At 40.3% G+C, this 22,319-nt stretch overlaps 2 protein-coding genes across 2 annotated transcripts; both read right to left on the reverse strand.

Moving 5' to 3' along the window:
* Positions 1–611: 611 nt before the first annotated feature.
* On the reverse strand, positions 612–10,559 carry LOC310952133 (uncharacterized protein; the record flags this gene model as incomplete). Its single annotated transcript, XM_083920637.1, has 2 exons — positions 612–2,333; positions 8,940–10,559. The coding sequence occupies 2 exons, from the start codon at positions 10,557–10,559 to the stop codon at positions 612–614; spliced, it is 3,342 nt and encodes a 1,113-aa protein (XP_083776763.1).
* Positions 10,560–13,970: 3,411 nt separating this feature from the next.
* LOC310952144 (uncharacterized protein) lies at positions 13,971–20,344 on the reverse strand (the record flags this gene model as incomplete). Its single annotated transcript, XM_083920649.1, is given in 4 exon segments — positions 13,971–15,637; positions 15,640–15,732; positions 18,637–18,678; positions 18,739–20,344. Coding segments are annotated over 4 exon segments (3,408 nt in total).
* Between the last annotated feature and the right edge of the window lie 1,975 nt (positions 20,345–22,319).

The following is a 22,319-nucleotide window of genomic DNA, read 5'->3' on the forward strand; positions in this document are numbered from 1 at the left end:
TTAAAAATTAGTTAATATCTCTAAATAATGAGTTAGTATCACAAAAATAATGAGTTTATATCTTAAAATATTGAGTTAGTGTCTCAAAAATAATGAAAAACATATTAAAAATGAGTAAATATCTCTAAATAATGAGTTACCATCACAAAAATAATAAGTTTATATCTTAAAATATTGAGTTAGAGTCTCAAAAATAATGAAAAACTTAATAAACATGAGTAAATATCTCTAAATAATGAGTTACCATCACAAAAATAATACGTTTATATCTTAAAATATTGAGTTAGTATCAGAAAAAAGTGTCTTAATTTAAATCTAAGATAAAAACAAACTTTAAATCACATTGCCCTCCCAGTTGCTCCTGATTCTGTTTCTTTTTAAACATTTTGTTATTTGTGTGTTGCTCTTTTATTATACGTTTGTTATTTTCCTATTTTTTTGGTTTGTCCTTTTCTTTCTCCTTTTATGTGAAAAACTTTGGATCTGTGTTTGGATGAATGCAATATAAATTAAGATTATTTTATTATTATTATTATTATTATTATCAAAGTACCACCCACAATGTTTGATTGACAGCTGATGTCTGTGTGAAGAGCTGCCACAAGAATCGGCTATTTCACTTTACACAACTCAGCAGAGTTTCCATAATAAATACCAAGTCCAGCATAGAGAGGCTGAGTGAATGTGGTCTGGACTCTGTGGAGGAGAGTCATGGTTTCAGAGACGCTGTAGAAGGACAGAACACCTGCACTGTGATCCAGGTACACTCCGACTCTGGAGGACCCAGGACCTGAGACGGGAGTTTCGACTTTGTTGTGATAAAAGTCATAACTGTTGTTGTCACAATCTAACATCCAAGATTTGTCATTGAAGCCAAATCCATCTGCTCTGCTCATATTCTTGTATGCGACTGCTACTTCAACTCCTCGTCTCCACTCCACCTCCCAGTACCAACGTCCAGTCAGACTCTCTCTACTCAGGACCTGAGGAAAAACAGTGAATCTGTCTGTGTGATCAGAATAAGACTGTTCTTCACTCATGTATGTTGCTTTTCTGTTCCCCTCAGATAATAACAGCTGTTTGTGTGCTGTGTTTGGATCCAGTGTGATTTCACGTGAGTATCTTATGAAGTCAGCTCTGGTCTCGGGCTCTGCTTGTGGATCTGACAGTAAAACATCCACTTCAGTCACAGTCAGTGAGACGTTTGTCCATTTCTCTCTCAGGACGTCCTGTAGTTTCTCTGTGACTTCTGACACAGCCGCCGTCACGTCCTCAAAGTATCTCAGAGGACGGATCTCGAAGCTGGATGTAGATTCAGTGAGTGGAGACAGTGAGGTGTAGCTGTGGAGAAACTGGTTGTGATCCTCTGTGTGTGAGAGTTGCTCCAGCGCAGCGTCTTTCCTCTTCAGCTCAGTGATCTCCTGCTCCACCTCCTGCTGAAGCTCTTTGACTCGACTCACTTCAGTTTCCTGCTGGGATCTGACCTGCTGCTTCACATCGGAGCGTCTTTTCTCCATGAGACGGATCAGCTCGCTGAAGCTCTTCTCGCTGTCGTCCACTGCTTTATCAGCAGAGCGGTTGATGGCCTCCACCTGCTGCTGAAGCAGCTTCACATCTTTCTCTCTGTCCTGGATCCTCTGCTGGATGTTTAGTCGACTCCCCTCCAGCTCTCTCTTCTTCTGGCTCCTTTCTGCTGCAGCTGAGACTGTGTCGTGGCCTTTGTGTTCATCCATAACGCACACAAGACAGATACACTGCTGATCGGTACGGCAAAACAGCTTCAGCACCTCATCGTGACGAGAGCAGATGTTCTCCTGCAGCTTCTTGGAGGGCTCCACCAGCTTGTGTTTCTTGAATGTGGCTGAGTCAAAATGAGGCTGCAGGTGTTTCTCACAATAAGAGGCCAGACAGACCAGACAGGACTTGTGGGCTTTGAGTTTCCTCCCAGTGCAGAAATCACATCCCACATCCTCAGGTCCAGCATAGCAGTGATCATCAGGAGCAGCTTGGAGTCCAGTCTTCTTCAGTTCCTCCACTAAAACTGCTAACATGGTGCTTTTCAGCAGGGCAGGCCTCGGTGTGAAGCTCTGCCTGCACTGAGGGCAGCTGTGGGTTTTCTTCCCCTCCTCTTCATCCCAGTAGCTTTTAATACAGTTCATGCAGTAGCTGTGTCCACAGGGAATAGTCACCGGGTCCTTCAGTAGATCCAGACAGATAGAACAAGAGAAGGTTTCCCGGTCCAGCTGAACTCCTTTCTGCGCCATTTCACCTCTCAGTGCCAACGCCTGTGTGAGTTTCTCTTCCTCAGCAGTGAAACTAGTCTGAGCTCTGATCTCAAGGTGTGTGAGCAGTCAGTGAGGTCTATCAGGTCACACCCATGTTCAAAGTTTAGACTTGAAGGGGAGGGAACAAGGAAATAAGTGGAGTTCAGGGTGGAGCTGGCTGTGTTTCAGAGCAGGAGGAGGAGGGAGGGGTTATCAAGCTGTGTTCACTCCAGGAAGAGGAGCGCTTTGAGAGAAATACTGTGTTTAACATTTGTTTACAGTAGAGATCATTTCTCATTTAAAAACTTTTAGGGGGTAAACTCTTCTTGTAATTAAGTGAATGATAATAATAATATTAATAATAATAATGAAGTCTTTTAAGTGTTGTTGAAGAAAATAGGTTAAATTCAGAATCTTATTTTATAAAATATTGAGTTAGTATCACAAAATAATAAGTTGGACTATCTCAAAGCAATACTTTAATATCTATTTCTCTATCTATTAAGTTAGTGTATTAAAAATGAATAGTATCTCATAATATTGAGTTAATATCTCAAACAAATGAGTCAGTATGTCAAAACTATTGTGTTAATATCTCTATATAATGAGTTAGTATCACAAAAATAATACGTTTATATCTTAAAATATTGAGTTAGTGTCTCAAAAATAATGAAAAACTTATTAAAAATGAGTTAATATCTCTATATAATGAGTTATTAATCTCAAAAATATTGAGAAACTTATTAAAAATGTGTTAATATCTCTAAATATTGAGTGTGTATCTCAAAAATAACAAGTTTATATCTTAAAATATTGAGTTAGCATCACAAAATAATAAGTTAGACTGTCTCAAAGCAATACTTTAATATCTATTTCTCTCTCTATTAAGTTAGTGTATAAAAAATAAATAGTATCTCATAACATTGAGTTCCGGCGCTGTGTAAAGCGGCGCTGTGTAAAGCGGCAGCCAGCAACAGTTGCTCCCTCTCCTTTTCGCACTTTTTTGCTATTTTATCTTATTTTACTGTCTTTTTATCAGTACTTTTTCCTGTAAGTCGTAGTGCTAACCTTAGCCAACTATGTTCGTGAACTTTCTTACGTGTTTTTTGTCCGTTTGTCTCATTCTTGGGACTATTTTTGCTGACCGCGTCTCCGTCTGGACACAACAATGCGGCGGCTCCATTGTTTACACCCGTGAACAGCTGTTGTCGCTAGCACCGACGGCGCTAATGCGGGAGAGGCCTGAAATCCCCAAAGAACTGAGGAGAAAGTACAGGGGATGTAAGGCTGGACGTAAACAACGGGAAAAGAAGAGGAGATATAAACCATCTCTCCCTTCCATCACCATGGGGAACGTGAGGTCGCTGGCTAATAAGATGGACGAGCTGGCGGGCCTGGTGAAGACTCAGTGGATGTATCGTGTGAGCAGTGTGCTGTGTTTCACGGAGACGTGGCTCCACGAGGACATCCCGGACTCGAACGTAACTGTGGACGGCTTTCAGACTGTTCGGGCGGACAGGAGTCACCGTGAGAGTGGCAAGAGGAAAGGTGGGGGACTTGCTATTCTTATTAACAACAAGTGGTGTCATCCTGGACACGTGACTGTAAAGGAGCGTGTGTGTAGCCCGGACATTGAGCTGCTTGCCGTGAGTCTGCGGCCATATTATCTGCCGAGGGAGTTTTCACACGTGATCGTTCTGGTTGTTTACGTTCCTCCGACTGCAAACGCGGCGCGCGCGAGTGACGTCATCCACACCGTCGTCGCGGGACTTCAGACACGGCACCCAGACGCATTCATTGCAATATCTGGGGACTTCAACCACATCACTCTGGCTGCAACACTGCCCACTTTCAAGCAGTTTGTGGACTGTCCCACCAGGGAAAACAAGACACTGGACCTGCTGTATGCTAATGTTAAGGAGGCTTACAGCTCCACTGCCCTTCCTCCTCTTGGAAGATCAGATCACAACCTCATCCATCTGCAGCCCCTGTATAAGCCCCAAGTCCAGCGGCTTCCTGTGACCACCAGGACTGTGAGGAGATGGTCACAGGAGACTGACGAAGCTTTACAGGGTTGCTTTGAACTCACAGACTGGGATTTGCTCTGTAATTCACATGGGGAGGACCTTGATGATCTCACGGACTGCATAACAGGGTACATCAATTTCTGTGTGGACAGAGTTGTTCCTACAGAGACTGTACTCTGTTTCCCAAATAACAAACCGTGGGTCACCAGAGACATCAAGGTCCTGCTGAATGCGAAGAAGAGGGCCTTCAGAGAGGGGGACAGAGAGCAGATGAGGCAGGTCCAGAGGGAGCTGAAGGAGAGGATCCAACAGGGCAAAGACACCTACAGGAGGAAGCTGGAGCACAAACTCCAGCAGAAAAACTTAAAGGACGTGTGGAGCGGCATGAGGAGCATCACTGGCTACAAACCATCTGGTAGCCAGACGGTAGGAGGTGGTACTGAACGTGCCAATGAGCTAAATCTGTTCTTCAACAGATTTGATGAAAGGGCTCTGGACCACCTCCCCACGGCTCCTCTACAACCACCCACCTCCAAACCTCCAACCCTGCTGACACCTCCCCCTCAATTCCTTCCTGATTTTGCCCTACCTGTCCCCTCCCCCCCGCCATCACCTCTCTCCACCTGTCCCCTCCCCCCCGCCATCACCTCTCTCCACCCCCACCAACACACACAGCAGACAGACCTTCACTGCAGAGCAGGTGAGGAAGGAGCTGTGCAGACTCCGCCCAGGCAAGGCAGCGGGTCCCGACGGTGTCAGCCCGAGGGTCCTCAAAACTTGTGCAATCCAGCTGTGTGGAGTCCTGCAGCACATCTACAACCTCAGCCTGAGTCTCGAGAAGGTCCCTGTGCTGTGGAAGACATCCTGCCTGGTACCATTACCAAAGAAGGTGCGTCCCAGCACCTCAGAAGACTACAGACCGGTGGCGCTGACGTCGCACCTGATGAAGTCCCTGGAGAGGCTGGTTCTTTCACTTCTTCGGCCCCTGGTCAGCTCATCACTGGACCCTCTACAGTTTGCCTACCAGCCGAGACTAGGAGTGGAGGATGCTATCATCTTCCTGCTCAACCGTGCCTGCGCCCACCTGGACAGAGCGGGGACCACAGTGAGAATCTTGTTCATGGACTTCTCAAGTGCGTTCAACACCATCCGGCCTGCTCTGCTGGGACGGAAGCTGGCGGCGATGCAGGTGGACCCTCCCCTGGTTTCCTGGATTACGGATTACTTGACGGGTCGACCACAGTATGTCAGACTGCAGGACGGAGTGTCTGACACCGTGGTCTGCAGCACTGGAGCTCCACAGGGTACTGTTCTTTCCCCATTTCTGTTCACCCTGTACACCTCAGACTTTCAGTTCCTCTCTGAGTCCTGCCACCTGCAGAAGTTTGCCGACGATTCTGCAATTGTTGGCTGTGTCAGTGAGGGGAAGGAGGAGGAGTACAGGGGCGTTGTGGACTCCTTTGTCGACTGGTGTGCAGCTAATCACCTGATTCTAAACGCCACCAAGACAAAGGAGCTAGTGGTGGATTTCCGCAGGAGTAAATCTGCCCCCACACCCATCTCCATCAACGGACTGACTGTGGATGTTGTCCAGGATTACAAATATCTTGGAGTACACCTGGACAACAAACTGGACTTTTCCAAGAACACTGAGGCTGTATACAAGAAGGGCCAGAGTCGCCTCTATTTCCTGAGGAGGCTCCGGTCGTTCAATGTTTGTAACACCATGCTGAGGATGTTCTACCAGTCAGTGGTAGCCAGTGCCATCTTCTTTGCTGTTGTGTGCTGGGGCAGCAGACTGAGGGCAGCAGACGCAAAGAGGATCAGTAAGATCATCAGGAAGGCTGGCTCCGTCCTGGGGGTCAAACTGGACTCTTTGGTGGCGGTGTCTGAGAGGAGGATGCTGTCTAAACTGCACAGCATCCTGGACAATAACTCTCACCCTCTCCACCAGCTGCTGACCTCCAGCAGAAGCACATTCAGCCATAGACTCATTCTCCCCCGGTGTAATACTGAACGCCGGAGGAAGTCTTTTCTTCCGGCGGCCATCAAACTTTATAATTCATCTCCCCCCAGTCAGGTAAGGAACAGTGGAGACACTGTATCCTGAAAATGTCACTTTGTCACTATTTACCATCACTGCATCACTTTATTCAGTTGTACTTTATTCAGTTGTACTGTCACTTACTTCAGTAAGTAATGCTGCTATACGACACTGTCACTTTATATCACCACTACATCACTTTATTTATTTATTAATGGTTTACTGTAACTATCTGCTGATACACTTACTGTGCTTTAGGACATGCTGCTACATTTCACTGTGGTTTACTGTAACTGACTGAAGTACGAAATGCTGCTACACTCCACTGTGCCATACTGTCACTTAGTTCTGTAGGACATGCTGCTACATTTTTAACATTTTTAACACTTATAACTTATCGCTCCTTCTCACTTATTTAGTTTGTACTTATTTTATTTCAATCTGCTGCTAAACTGCACGCTGCGTATTGTTGTATATTGTATATACCTACGCTTAACTGCGACGTCTGTTGCACTCTGTCACACTTGGTTCATTGCTTGATTTATCTGATTTATCTGACGTTAGCTTTATTTTGATTTGATTTATGTTTATGCTTATTGTTACTCTGATCCTTTTCCGCCTTTGTATGAAACTGTTGCACAATAATTTCCCTCGGGATAAATAAAGATTCTTGAATCTTGAATCTTGAATCTTGAACAGTGGAGAAAATTGAATTTCCCTTGCGGGATAAATAAAAAAGGAATTCTTCTTCTTCTTCTTGACTAAGTGCACAAAGACAATGTTAGATACAAAACTGCTAATTTCTCTGTGACACAGTTGAAAGGATTGAAAGGAAGACGGACTCTGAACAGGAACGCTGTACGTTGTGGTGTTTCTGTCAGGATCTGGTTCTGTCAGTGCCCTCCTCTCCTTTGTCTTGTGTGTGTTTGTCTCCCTCTGTCTGCGTCTCCCTGCATGTGCTTCCCCCTGTCTGTCTGTAGGTCTGGTAGGCGTTCCCCCAAAGCTGCAGCCTGTTAGCTGATTACACCAACACCTTAAAAGCCTGAAGCTGACAGGCATGCAGCGCCGCACCGTCGTCGACCCAACCTTGGTAAAACTATTCCACCCCGGACTGGCGTCCCCTTTTCTCGTAGTGGTTTTCACGCTCCCCGTTGTAAACTTACTAATCGTGTTTGTGTTCTGTTTTTCTCTCCGTAGTTTCCCGTGTTCCCGTTTTCCCGTCCGTCTCCTGATCTCCCGTCGTCTCCCCGTTCCTGTATTCCCGTGTTCGTTTAGTTAATCTTGTGTTTGTTTATCTGTAGTGTTTTTGCGTTTGTTCCGTTTGTTTCATTAAACGTTTTATTTGTAACTTTATTTTGTCCGTGTCTGCATCTGAGTCCACCTTTGTGTTATACCTGAACCGTTCATGACAGTTTCACTTATTCTCTCATATCAGTTTCATATTCTCTCCATCAGCTTGGTATGAAACTCTGCAATGAAGACAAGAAGAAAAGACTTTGTTCATGTGTCTTTAATCATCATTTAAACTTCCATCAGTAAAGTCAACGATTTCATGTTCAGATTCACTTCATCAAGAATCTCCTCTACGTAAAAGAAAATAATCAATGAGCTCCTTATTGATAATCATCATCATCATTCATCTACAACCGGTTGTCCCTGTCGGGGTCGCGGGGGGCTGGAGCCGATCCCAGCTGACATATATATCTTAAAATATTGAGTTAGTGTCTCAAAAATAATGAAAAACTTATTAAAAATGAGTAAATATCTCTAAATAATAAGTTACAATGACAAAAATAATACGTTTATATTTTAAAATATTGAGTTAGAGTCTCAAAAATATTGAAAAACTTCTTAAAAATGACTAAATATCTGTAAATAATGAGTTACCATCACAAAAATAATACGTTTATAACTTAAAATATTGAGTTAGTGTCTCAAAAATAATGAAAAACTTCTTAAAAATTAGTTAATATCTCTAAATAATGAGTTACCATCACAAAAATAATACGTTTATATCTTAAAATATTGAGTAAGAGTCTCAAAAATAATGAAAAACATGTTAAAAATGAGTAAATATCTCTAAATAATGAGTTACCATCACAAAAATAATACGTTTACATCTTAAAATATTGAGTTAGAGTCTCAAAAATAATGAAAAACTTATTAAAAATTAGTAAATATCTCTAAATAATGAGTTACCATCACAAAAATAATACGTTTATATCTTAAAATATTGAGTTAGTATCAGAAAAAAGTGTCTTCATTTAAATCTAAGATAAAAAACAAACTTTAAATCACATTGCCCTCCCAGTTGCTCCTGATTCTGTTTCTTTTTTAACATTTTGTTATTTGTGTGTTGCTCTTTTATTATACGTTTGTTATTTTCCTATTTTTTTGGTTTGTCCTTTTCTTTTCTCCTTTTATGTGAAGAACTTTGGATCTGTGTTTGGATGAATGCAATATAAATTAAGATTATTTTATTATTATTATTATTATTGTTATCAAAGTACCACCCACAATGTTTGATTGACAGCTGATGTCTGTGTGAAGAGCTGCCACAAGAATCGGCTATTTGAATTTACACAACTCAGCAGCAGAGTTTACACCATAAAGACCAAGTCCAGCATAGAGAGGCTGAGTGAATGTGGTCTGGACTCTGTGGAGGAGGGTCATGGTTTCAGAGACGCTGTAGAAGGACAGAACACCTGCACTGTGATCCAGGTACACTCCGACTCTGGAGGACCGAGGACCTGAGACGGGAGTTTTGACTTTGTTGTGATTAAAGTTATAACTGTTGTTGTCACACTCTAACCTCCAAGATTTGTCATTGAAGCCAAATCCATCTGCTCTGCTCATATTCTTGTATGCGACTGCTACATCAACTCCTCCTCTCCACTCCACCTCCCAGTACCAACGTCCAGTCAGACTCTCTCTACTCAGGACCTGAAGCCATCCAGTGAATCTGTCTGTGTGATCAGAATAAGACTGTACTTCCCTCATCCATGTTGCTTTTCTGTTCCCCTCAGATAATAACAGATATTTCTGTGCTGTGTTTGGATCCAGTGTGATTTCACGTGAGTATCTTAAGAAGTCAGCTCTGGTCTTGGGCTCTGCTCGTGGATCTGACAGTAAAACATCCACTTCAGTCACACTCAGTGAGACGTTTGTCCATTTCTCTCTCAGGACGTCCTGTAGTTTCTCTGTGACTTCTGACACAGCCGCCGTCACGTCCTCAAAGTGTCTCAGAGGACGGATCTTGAAGCTGGATGTAGATTCAGTGAGTGGAGACAGTGAGGTGTAGCTGTGGAGAAACTGGTTGTGATCCTCTGTGTGTGAGAGTTGTTCCAGCTCAGCGTCTTTCCTCTTCAGCTCAGTGATCTCCCGCTCCAGCTCCTGCTGAAGCTCTTTGACTCGACTCACTTCAGTTTCCTGCTGGGATCTGACCTGCTGCTTCACATCGGAGCGTCTTTTCTCCATGAGACGGATCAGCTGGCTGAAGCTCTTCTCGCTGTCGTCCGCTGCTTTATCAGCAGAGCGGTTGATGGCCTCCACCTGCTGCTGAAGCAGCTTCACATCTTTCTCTCTGTCCTGGATCCTCTGCTGGATGTTTAGTCGACTCCCCTCCAGCTCTCTCTGCCTCTGGCTCCTTTCTGCTGCAGCTGAGACTGTGTCGTGGCCTTTGTGTTCGTCCATAACGCACACAACACAGATACACTGCTGATCAGTACGGCAGAACAGCTTCAGCACCTCATCGTGACGAGAGCAGATGTTCTCCTGCAGCTTCTTGGAGGGCTCCACCAGCTTGTGTTTCTTGAATGTGGCTGAGTCAAAATGAGGCTGCAGGTGTTTCTCACAATAAGAGGCCACACAGAAGAGACAGGACTTGAGGGCTTTCAGTTTCCTCCCAGTGCAGACATCACATCCCACATCCTCAGGTCCAGCATAACAGTGATCACCAGGAGCAGCTTGGAGTCCAGTCTTCTTCAGTTCCTCCACTAAAACTGCTAACATGGTGTTTTTCAGCAGGGCAGGCCTCGGTGTGAAGCTCTGCCTGCACTGAGGGCAGCTGTGTGTTTTCTTCCCCTCCTCTTCATCCCAGTAGCTTTTAATACAGTTCATGCAGTAGCTGTGTCCACAGGGAATAGCCACCGGGTCCTTCAGGAGATCCAGACAGATGGAACAAGAGAAGGTTTCCCGGTCCAGCTGAACTCCTTTCTGCGCCATTTCACCTCTCAGTGCCAACGCCTGTGTGAGTTTCTCTTCCTCAGCAGTGAAACTAGTCTGATCTCAAGGTGTGTGAGCAGTCAGTGAGGCCTATCAGGTCACACCCATGTTCAAAGTTTAGACTTGAAGGGGAGGGAACAAGGAAATAAGTGGAGTTCAGAGTGGAGCTGGCTGTGTTTCAGAGCAGGAGGAGGAGGGAGGGGTTATCAAGCTGTGTTCACTCCAGGAAGAGGAGCGCTTTGAGAGAAATACTGTGTTTAACTTTTGTTTACAGTAGAGATCATTTCTCATTTAAAAACTTTTAGGGGGTAAACTCTTCTTGGAATTAAGTGAATGATAATAATAATATTAATAATAATATTAATAATAATAATGAAGTCTTTTAAATGTTGTTGAAGAAAATAGGTTAAATGTAGAATCTTATTTTATAAAATATTGAGTTAGCATCACAAAATAATAAGTTGGACTATCTCAAAGCAATACTTTAATATCTATTTCTCTATCTATTAAGTTAGTGTATGAAAAATAAATAGTATCTCATAACATTGAGTTACCTGTATAATAATAACAGTAGTAGTAGTAACAGTGGAGACAATTTAATTTCCCTTGCGGGATAAATAAAAAAGGAATTCTTCTTCTTCTTCTTCTTGACTAAGTGCACAAAGACAATGTTAGATAGAAAACTCTGCTCATTTCTCTGTGACACAGTTGAAAGGATTGAAAGGAAGACCGACTCTGAACAGGAACGCCGTACGTTGTGGTGTTTCTGTCAGGATCTGGTTCTGTCGGTGCCCTCCTCTCCTTTGTCTTGTGTGTGTTTGTCTCCCTCTGTCTGCGTCTCCCTGCATGTGCTTCCCCCTGTTTGTCTGTAGGTCCGGTAGGCGTTCCCCCAAAGCTGCAGCCTGTTAGCTGATTACCCCAACACCTTAAAAGCCTGAAGCTGACAGGCATGCAGCGCCGCACCGTCGTCGACCCAACCTTGGTAAAACTATTCCCCCCCCGACTGGCGTCCCCTTTCTCGTAGTGGTTTTCACGCTCCCCGTTGTAAACTTACTAATCGTGTTTGTGTTCTGTTTTTCTCTCCGTAGTTTCCCGTGTTCCCGTTTTCCCGTCCGTCTCCCGATCTCCCGTCGTCTCCCCGTTCCTGTATTCCCGTGTTCGTTTAGTTAGTCTTGTGTTTGTTTATCTGTAGTGTTTTTGGTTTGTTCCGTTTGTTTCATTAAACGTTTTATTTGTAACTTTATTTTGTCCGTGTCTGCATCTGAGTCCACCTTTGTGTTATACCTGAACCGTTCATGACAGTTTCACTTATTCTCTCATATCAGTTTCATATTCTCTCCATCAGCTTGGTATGAAACTCTGCAATGAAGACAAGAAGAAAAGACTTTGTTCATGTGTCTTTAATCATCATATAAACTTCCATCAGTAAAGTCAACGATTTCATGTTCAGATTCACTTCATCAAGAATCTCCTCTACGTAAAAGAAAATAATCAATGAGCTCCTTATTGATAATCATCATCATCATTCATCTACAACCGCTTGTCCCTGTCGGGGTCGCGGGGGGCTGGAGCCGATCCCAGCTGACATATATATCTTAAAATATTGAGTTAGTGTCTCAAAAATAATGAAAAACTTATTAAAAATGAGTAAATATCTCTAAATAATGAGTTACCATCACAAAAATAATACGTTTATATCTTAAAATATTGAGTTAGAGTCTCAAAAATATTGAAAAACTTGTTGAAAATTAGTAAATATCTCTAAATAATGAGTTACCATCACAAAAATAATGAAAAACTTATTAAAAATGAGTAAATATCTCTAAATAATGAGTTACCATCACAAAAATAATACGTTTATATCTTAAAATATTTAGTTAGTGTCTCAAAAATAATGAGAAATGTATTAAAAGTGAGTAAATATCTCTAAATAATGAGTTATTATCACAAAAATAACATGTTTATATCTTAAAATATTGAGTTAGTGTCTCAAAAATATTGAAAAACTTGTTGAAAATGAGTAAATATCTCTAAATAATGAGTTACCATCACAAAAATAATACGTTTATATCTTAAAATATTGAGTAAGTGTCTCAAAAATAATGAAACACTTATTAAAAATGAGTAAATATCTCTAAATAATGAGTTACCATCACAAAAATAATACGTTTACATCTTAAAATATTGAGTTAGAGTCTCAAAAATAATGAAAAACTTATTAAAAATGAGTAAATATCTCTAAATAATGAGTTACCATCACAAAAATAATACGTTTATATCTTAAAATATTGAGTTAGAGTCTCAAAAATATTGAAAAACTTGTTGAAAATTAGTAAATATCTCTAAATAATGAGTTACCATCACAAAAATAATGAAAAACTTATTAAAAATGAGTAAATATCTCTAAATAATGAGTTACCATCACAAAAATAATACGTTTATATCTTAAAATATTTAGTTAGTGTCTCAAAAATAATGAGAAATGTATTAAAAGTGAGTAAATATCTCTAAATAATGAGTTATTATCACAAAAATAACATGTTTATATCTTAAAATATTGAGTTAGTGTCTCAAAAATATTGAAAAACTTGTTGAAAATGAGTAAATATCTCTAAATAATGAGTTACCATCACAAAAATAATACGTTTATATCTTAAAATATTGAGTAAGTGTCTCAAAAATAATGAAACACTTATTAAAAATGAGTAAATATCTCTAAATAATGAGTTACCATCACAAAAATAATACGTTTACATCTTAAAATATTGAGTTAGAGTCTCAAAAATAATGAAAAACTTATTAAAAATGAGTAAATATCTCTAAATAATGAGTTACCATCACAAAAATAATACGTTTATATCTTAAAATATTGAGTTAGTCTCAAAAATAATGAAAAACGTAATAAAAATTAGTTAATGTCTCTAAATAATGAATTACCATCACAAAAATAATACGTTTATATCTTAAAATATTGAGTTAGAGTCTCAAAAATAATGAAAAACTTATTAAAAATGAGTGAATATCTCTAAATAATGAGTTACCATCACAAAGATAATACGTTTATATCTTAAAATATTGAGTAAGTATCAGAAAAAAGTGTCTTCATTTAAATCTAAGATAAAAACAAACTTTAAATCACATTGCCCTCCCAGTTGCTCCTGATTCTGTTTCTTTTTTAACATTTTTTTATTTGTGTGTTGCTCTTTTATTATACGTTTGTTATTTTCCTATTTTTTTGGTTTGTCCTTTTCTTTTCTCCTTTTATGTTAAAAACTTTGGATCAGTGTTTGGATGAATGCAATATAAATTAAGATTATTTTATTATTAATATTATTATTATTATATCAAAGTACCACCCACAATGTTTGATTGACAGCTGATGTCTGTGTGAAGAGCTGCCACAAGAATCGGCTATTTGACTTTACACAACTCAGCAGAGTTTCCATAAATACCAAGTCCAGCATAGAGAGGCTGAGTGAATGTGGTCTGGACTCTGTGGAGGAGAGTTATGGTTTCAGAGACGCTGTAGAAGGACAGAACACCTGCACTGTGATCCAGGTACACTCCGACTCTGGAGGACCGAGGACCTGAGACAGGAGTTACGACTTTGTTGTGATAAAAGTTATAGCTGTTGTTGTCACAATCTAACATCCAAGATTTGTCATTGAAGCCAAATATCTCTGCTCTGCTTATATTCTTGTATGCGACTGCTACATAAACTTCTCCTCTACACTCCACCTCCCAGTACCAACGTCCAGTCAGACTCTCTCTACTCAGGACCTGAAGCCATCCAGTGAATCTGTCTGTGTGATCAGAATAAGACTGTACTTCCCTCATCCATGTTGCTTTTCTGTTCCCCTCAGATAATAACAGATATTTCTGTGCTGTGTTTGGATCCAGTGTGATTTCACGTGAGTATCTTAAGAAGTCAGCTCTGGTCTTGGGCTCTGCTCGTGGATCTGACAGTAAAACATCCACTTCAGCCACAGTCAGTGAGACGTTTGTCCATTTCTCTCTCAGGACGTCCTGTAGTTTCTCTGTGACTTCTGACACAGCCGCCGTCACGTCCTCAAAGTATCTCAGAGGACGGATCTTGAAGCTGGATGTAGATTCAGTGAGTGGAGACAGTGAGGTGTAGCTGTGGAGAAACTGGTTGTGATCCTCTGTGTGTGAGAGTTGTTCCAGCGCAGCGTCTTTCCTCTTCAGCTCAGTGATCTCCTGCTCCAGCTCCTCCTGAAGCTCTTTGACTCGACTCACTTCAGTTTCCTGCTGGGATCTGACCTGCTGCTTCACATCGGAGCGTCTTTTCTCCATGAGACGGATCAGCTCGCTGAAGCTCTTCTCGCTGTCGTCCGCTGCTTTATCAGCAGAGCGGTTGATGGCCTCCGCCTCCTGCTGAAGCAGCTTCACATCTTTCTCTCTGTCCTGGATCCTCTGCTGGATGTTTAGTCGACTCCCCTCCAGCTCTCTCTGCCTCTGGCTCCTTTCTGCTGCAGTTGAGACTGTGTCGTGGCCTTTGTGTTCGTCCACAGAGCAGAGATAGCAGATACACTGCTGATCAGTACGGCAGAACATCTTCAGCACCTCATCGTGACGAGAGCAGATGTTCTCCTGCAGCTTCTTGGAGGGCTCCACCAGCTTGTGTTTCTTGAATGTGGCTGAGTCAAAATGAGGCTGCAGGTGTTTCTCACAGTAAGAGGCCAGACAGAAGAGACAGGACTTGAGGGCCTTCAGTTTCCTCCCAGTGCAGACATCACATCCCACATCCTCAGGTCCAGCATAGCAGTGATCATCAGGAGCAGCTTGGAGTCCAGTCTTCTTCAGTTCCTCCACTAAAACTGCTAACATGGTGTTTTTCAGCAGGGCAGGCCTCGGTGTGAAGCTCTGCCTGCACTGAGGGCAGCTTTGTGTTTTCTTCCCCTCCTCTTCATCCCAGTAGCTTTTAATACAGTTCATGCAGTAGCTGTGTCCACAGGGAATAGTCACCGGGTCCTTCAGTAGATCCAGACAGATGGAACAAGAGAAGGTTTCCCGGTCCAGCTGAACTCCTTTCTGCGCCATTTCACCTCTCAGTGCCAACGCCTGTGTGAGTTTCTCTTCCTCAGCAGTGAAACTAGTCTGAGCTCTGATCTCAACAACATGTGTGTGTGCAGTGGGTGGGGCCTGTCAGCTCCTGCACGTCACCACCATGTTGGTTCCACCCATTTTCAAAGTGTAGATCTGAAGGGGAGGGAACAAGGAAATAAGTGGAGTTCAGAGTGGAGCTGGCTGTGTTTCAGAGCAGGAGGAGGAGGGAGGGGTTATCAAGCTGTGTTCACTCCAGGAAGAGGAGCGCTTTGAGAGAAATACTGTGTTTAACATTTGTTTACAGTAGAGATCATTTCTCATTTAAAAACTTTTAGGGGGTAAACTCTTCTTGTAATTAAGTGAATGATAATAATAATAATAATAATAATAATAATGAAGTCTTTTAAGTGTTGTTGAAGAAAATAGGTTAAATTCAGAATCTTATTTTATAAAATATTGAGTTAGCATCACAAAATAATAAGTTGGACTATCTCAAAGCAATACTTTAATATCTATTTCTCTCTCTATTAAGTTAGTGTATAAAAAATAAATAGTATCTCATAATATTGAGTTAATATCTCAAACAAATGAGTCAGTATGTCAAAACTATTGAGTTAATATCTCTATATAATGAGTTAGTATTTTAAAAATAATGAGTTTATTTCTTAAAATATTGAGTTAGTGTCTCAAAAATATTAAGAAACTTATTAAAAATGTGTTAAAATCTCTAAATAATGAGTGTGTATCTCAAAAATAACAAGTTTATATCTTAAAATATTGAGTTAGTATCACAAAATAATAAGTTTATTTCTTAAAATATTGAGTTAGTGTCTCAAAAATATTAAGAAACTTATTAAAAATGAGTTAAAATCTCTATATAATGAGTTATTATCTCAAAAATAATGAGTTTATATCTCTAAATATTGAGTTAATATCTCAAAAATATTTAGAAACTTATTAAAAATGAGTTAAAATCTCTATATAATGAGTGTGTATCTCAAAAATAACAAGTTTATATCTTAAAATATTGATTTAGCATCACAAAATAATAAGTTGGACTATCTCAAAGCAATACTTTAATATCTATTTCTCTCTCTATTAAGTTAGTGTATAAAAAATAAATAGTGTCTCATAACATTGAGTTACCTGTATAATAATAACAGTAGTAGTAGTAACAGTGGAGAAAATTGAATTTCCCTTGCGGGATAAATAAAAAAGGAATTCTTCTTCTTCTTCTTGACTAAGTGCACAAAGACAATGTTAGATAGAAAACTCTGCTAATTTCTCTGTGACACAGTTGAAAGGATTGAAAGGAAGACGGACTCTGAACAGGAACGCTGTACGTTGTGGTGTTTCTGTCAAGTTCTGGTTCTGTCAGTGCCCTCCTCTCCTTTGTCTTGTGTGTGTTTGTCTCCCTCTGTCTGCGTCTCCCTGCATGTGCTTCCCCCTGTCTGTCTGTAGGTCCGGTAGGCGTTCCCCCAAAGCTGCAGCCTGTTAGCTGATTACACCAACACCTTAAAAGCCTGAAGCTGACAGGCATGCAGCGCCGCACCGTCGTCGACCCAACCTTGGTAAAACTATTCCACCCCGGACTGGCGTCCCCTTTCTCGTAGTGGTTTTCACGCTCCCCGTTGTAAACTTACTAATCGTGTTTGTGTTCTGTTTTTCTCTCCGTAGTTTCCCGTGTTCCCGTTTCCCTTCCGTCTCCTGATCTCCCGTCGTCTCCCCGTTCCTGTATTCCCGTGTTCGTTGAGTTAGTCTTGTGTTTGTACATCTGTAGTGTTTTTGCGTTTGTTCCGTTTGTTTCATTAAACGTTTTATTTGTAACTTTATTTTGTCCGTGTCTGCATCTGAGTCCACCTTTGTGTTATACCTGAACCGTTCATGACAGTTTCACTTATTCTCTCATATCAGTTTCATATTCTCTCCATCAGCTTGGTATGAAACTCTGCAATGAAGACAAGAAGAAAAGACTTTGTTCATGTGTCTTTAATCATCATATAAACTTCCATCAGTAAAGTCAACGATTTCATGTTCAGATTCACTTCATCAAGAATCTCCTCTACGTAAAAGAAAATAATCAATGAGCTCCTTATTGATAATCATCATCATCATCATTCATCTACAACCGCTTGTCCCTGTCAGGGTCGTGGGGGGCTGGAGCCGATCCCAGCTGACATATATATCTTAAAATATTGAGTTAGAATCTCAAAAATAATGAAAAACTTATTAAAAATGACTAAATATCTCTAAATAATGAGTTACCATCACAAAAATAATACGTTTATATCTTAAAATATTGAGTTAGTGTCTCAAAAATAATGAAAAACTTATTAAAAATGAGTAAATATCTCTAAATAATGAGTTACCATCACAAAAATAATACGTGTATATCTTAAAATATTGAGTTAGTATCACAAAAATAATGAAAAACTTATTAAAAATGAGTAAATATCTCTAAATAATGAGTTACCATCACAAAAATAATGAAAAACTTATTAAAAATGAGTAAATATCTCTAAAATAATGAGTTACCATCACAAAAATAATACGTTTATATCTTAAAATATTGAGTTAGTGTCTCAAAAATAATGAAAAACGTATTAAAAATGAGTAAATATCTCTAAATAAAGAGTTACAATCACAAAAATAATGAAAAACTTATTAAAAATGAGTAAATATCTCTAAATAATGAATTACCATCACAAAAATAATACGTTTATATCTTAAAATATTGAGTTAGTATCAGAAAAAAGTGTCTTCATTTAAATCTAAGATAAAAACAAACTTTAAATCACATTGCCCTCCCAGTTGCTCCTGATTCTGTTTCTTTTTTAACATTTTGTTATTTGTGTGTTGCTCTTTTATTATACGTTTGTTATTTTCCTTTTTTTTTGGTTTGTCCTTTTCTTTTCTCCTTTTATGTGAAGAACTTTGGATCTGTGTTTGGATGACTGCAATATAAATTAAGATTATTTTATTATTATTATTATTATTATTATCAAAGTACCACCCACAATGTTTGATTGACAGCTGATGTCTGTGTGAAGAGCTGCCACAAGAATCGGCTATTTGACTTTACACAACTCAGCAGAGTTTCCATCATAAATACAAAGTCCAGCATAGAGAGGCTGAGTGAATGTGGTCTGGACTCTGTGGAGGAGAGTCATGGTTTCAGAGACGCTGTAGAAGGACAGAACACCTGCACTGTGATCCAGGTACACTCCGACTCTGGAGGACCCAGGACCTGAGACGGGAGTTTGGACTTTGTTGTGATAAAAGTAATAACTGTTGTTGTAACAATCTAACATCCAAGATTTGTCATTGAATCCAAATCTCTCTGCTCTGCTGATATTCTTGTATGCGACTGCTACATCAACTTCTCCTCTGCTCTCCACCTCCCAGTACCAACGTCCAGTCAGACTCTCTCTACTCAGGACCTGAGGATAATCAATGAATCTGTCTGTGTGATCAGAATAAGACAGTTCTTCACTCCATGTTGCTTTTCTGTTCCCCTTAGATAATAACAGTTGTTTGTGTGCTGTGTTTGGATCCAGTGTGATTTCACGTGAGTATCTTAAGAAGTTAGCTCTGGTCTCGGGCTCTGCTCGTGGATCTGACAGTAAAACATCCACTTCAGTCACAGTCAGTGAGACGTTTGTCCATTTCTCTCTCAGGACGTCCTGTAGTTTCTCTGTGACTTCTGACACAGCCGCCGTCACGTCCTCAAAGTGTCTCAGAGGACGGATCTTGAAGCTGGATGTAGATTCAGTGAGTGGAGACAGTGAGGTGTAGCTGTGGAGAAACTGGGTGTGATCCTCTGTGTGTGAGAGTTTCTCCAGCGCAGCGTCTTTCCTCTTCAGCTCAGTGATCTCCTGCTCCAGCTCCTCCTGAAGCTCTTTGACTCGACTCACTTCAGTTTCCTGCTGGGATCTGACCTGCTGCTTCACATCGGAGCATCTTTTCTCCATGAGACGGATCAGCTCGCTGAAGCTCTTCTCGCTGTCGTCCGCTGCTTTATCAGCAGAGCGGTTGATGGCCTCCACCTCCTGCTGAAGCAGCTTCACATCTTTCTCTCTGTCCTGGATCCTCTGCTGGATGTTCAGTCGACTCCCCTCCAGCTCTCTCTTCTTCTGGCTCCTTTCTGCTGCAGCTGAGACTGTGTCGTGGCCTTTGTGTTCGTCCATAACGCACACAACACAGATACACTGCTGATCAGTACGGCAGAACATCTTCAGCACCTCATCGTGACGAGAGCAGATGTTCTCCTGCAGCTTCTTGGAGGGCTCCACCAGCTTGTGTTTCTTTAAAGCAGCTACGTTGTAATGAGGCTGCAGGTGTTCCTCACAATAGGAGACCAGACAGACGAGACAGGACTTGAGGGCTTTGAGTTTCCTCCCAGTGCAGAAATCACATCCCACATCCTCAGGTACAGCATAGCAGTGATCACCAGGAGCAGCTTGGAGTCCAGTCTTCTTCAGTTCCTCCACTAAAACTGCTAACATGGTGTTTTTCAGCAGGGCAGGCCTCGGTGTGAAGCTCTGCCTGCACTGAGGGCAGCTGTGTGTTTTCTTCCCCTCCTCTTCATCCCAGCAGCTTTTAATACAGTTCATGCAGTAGCTGTGTCCACAGGGAATAGTCACCGGGTCCTTCAGTAGATCCAGACAGATGGAACAGCAAATGATTTCCCGGTCCAGCTGAACTCCTTTCTGCGCCATTTCACCTCTCAGTGCCAACGCCTGTGTGAGTTTCTCTTCCTCAGCAGTGAAACTAGTCTGATCTCAAGGTGTGTGAGCAGTCAGTGAGGCCTATAAGGTCACACCCATGTTCAAAGTTTAGACTTGAAGGGGAGGGAACAAGGAAATAAGTGGAGTTCAGGGTGGAGCTGGCTGTGTTTCAGAGCAGGAGGAGGAGGGAGGGGTTATCAAGCTGTGTTCACTCCAGGAAGAGGAGCGCTTTGAGAGAAATACTGTTTAACATTTGTTTACAGTAGAGATCATTTCTCATTTAAAAACTTTTAGGGGGTAAACTCTTCTTGGAATTAAGTGAATGATAATAATAATATTAATTATAATAATAATAATAATAATGAAGTCTTTTAAGTGTTGTTGAAGAAAATAGGTTGAATTCAGAATCTTATTTTATAAAATATTGAGTTAGTATCACAAAATAATAAGTTGGACTATCTCAAAGCAATACTTTAATATCTATTTCTCTATCTATTAAGTTAGTGTATAAAAAATGAATAGTATCTCATAATATTGAGTTAATATCTCAAACAAATGAGTCAGTATGTCAAAACTATTGTGTTAATATCTCTATATAATGAGTTAGTATCACAAAATAATAAGTTTATTTCTTAAAATATTGAGTTAATATCTCAAAAATATTGAGAAACTTATTAAAAATTAGTTAAAATCTCTATATAATGAGTTATTATCTCACAAATAATGAGTTTATTGCTTAAAATATTGAGTTAGTGTCTCAAAAATATTGAGAAACTTATTAAAAATGAGTTAATATCTCTAAATATTGAGTTATTATCTAAAAAATAATGAGTTTATATCTTAAAATATTGAGTTTATATCTCAAAAATATTGAGAAACTTATTAAAAATGAGTTAAAATCTCTAAATATTGAGTGTGTATCTCAAAAATAACAAGTTTATATCTTAAAATATTGAGTTAGTATCACAAAATAATAAGTTTATTTCTTAAAATATTGAGTTAGTGTCTCAAAAATATTAAGAAACTTATTAAAAATGTGTTTATATCTCTATATAATGAGTTATTATCTCAAAAATAATGAGTTTATATCTCAAAAATATTGAGAAACTTATTAAAAATGAGTTAAAATCTCTATATAATGAGTTATTATCTCAAAAATAATGAGTTTATATCTTAAAATATTACGTTAGCATCACAAAATAATAAGTTGGACTATCTCAAAGCAATACTTTAATATCTATTTCTCTCTCTATTAAGTTAGTGTATAAAAAATAAATAGTGTCTCATAACATTGAGTTACCTGTTTAATAATAACAGTAGTAGTAGTAACAGTGGAGAAAATTGAATTTCCCTTGCGGGATAAATAAAAAAGGAATTCTTCTTCTTCTTCTTGACTAAGTGCACAAAGACAATGTTAGATAGAAAACTCTGCTCATTTCTCTGCGACACAGTTGAAAGGATTGAAAGGAAGACGGACTCTGAACAGGAACGCCGTACATTGTGGTGTTTCGGTCAAGATCTGGTTCTGTCAGTGCCCTCCTCTCCTTTGTCTTGTGTGTGTTTGTCTCCCTCTGTCTGCGTCTCCCTGCATGTGCTTCCCCCTGTCTGTCAGTAGGTCCGGTAGGCGTTCCCCCAAAGCTGCAGCCTGTTAGCTGATTACACCAACACCTTAAAAGCCTGAAGCTGACAGGCATGCAGCGCCGCACCGTCGTCGACCCAACCTTGGTAAAACTATTCCCCCCGGACTGGCGTCCCCTTTCTCGTAGTGATTTTCACGCTCCCCGTTGTAAACTTACTAATCGTGTTTGTGTTCTGTTTTTCTCTCCGTAGTTTCCCGTGTTCCCGTTTTCCCGTCCGTCTCCCGATCTCCCGTCGTCTCCCCGTTCCTGTATTCCCGTGTTCGTTTAGTCAGTCTTGTGTTTGTTTATCTGTAGTGTTTTTGCGTTTGTTCCGTTTGTTTCATTAA

Source organism: Echiichthys vipera (genome assembly GCF_963691815.1).
Source record: "Echiichthys vipera genome assembly, chromosome: 1".
Classification (NCBI taxonomy): Eukaryota; Metazoa; Chordata; class Actinopteri; order Perciformes; family Trachinidae; genus Echiichthys; species Echiichthys vipera.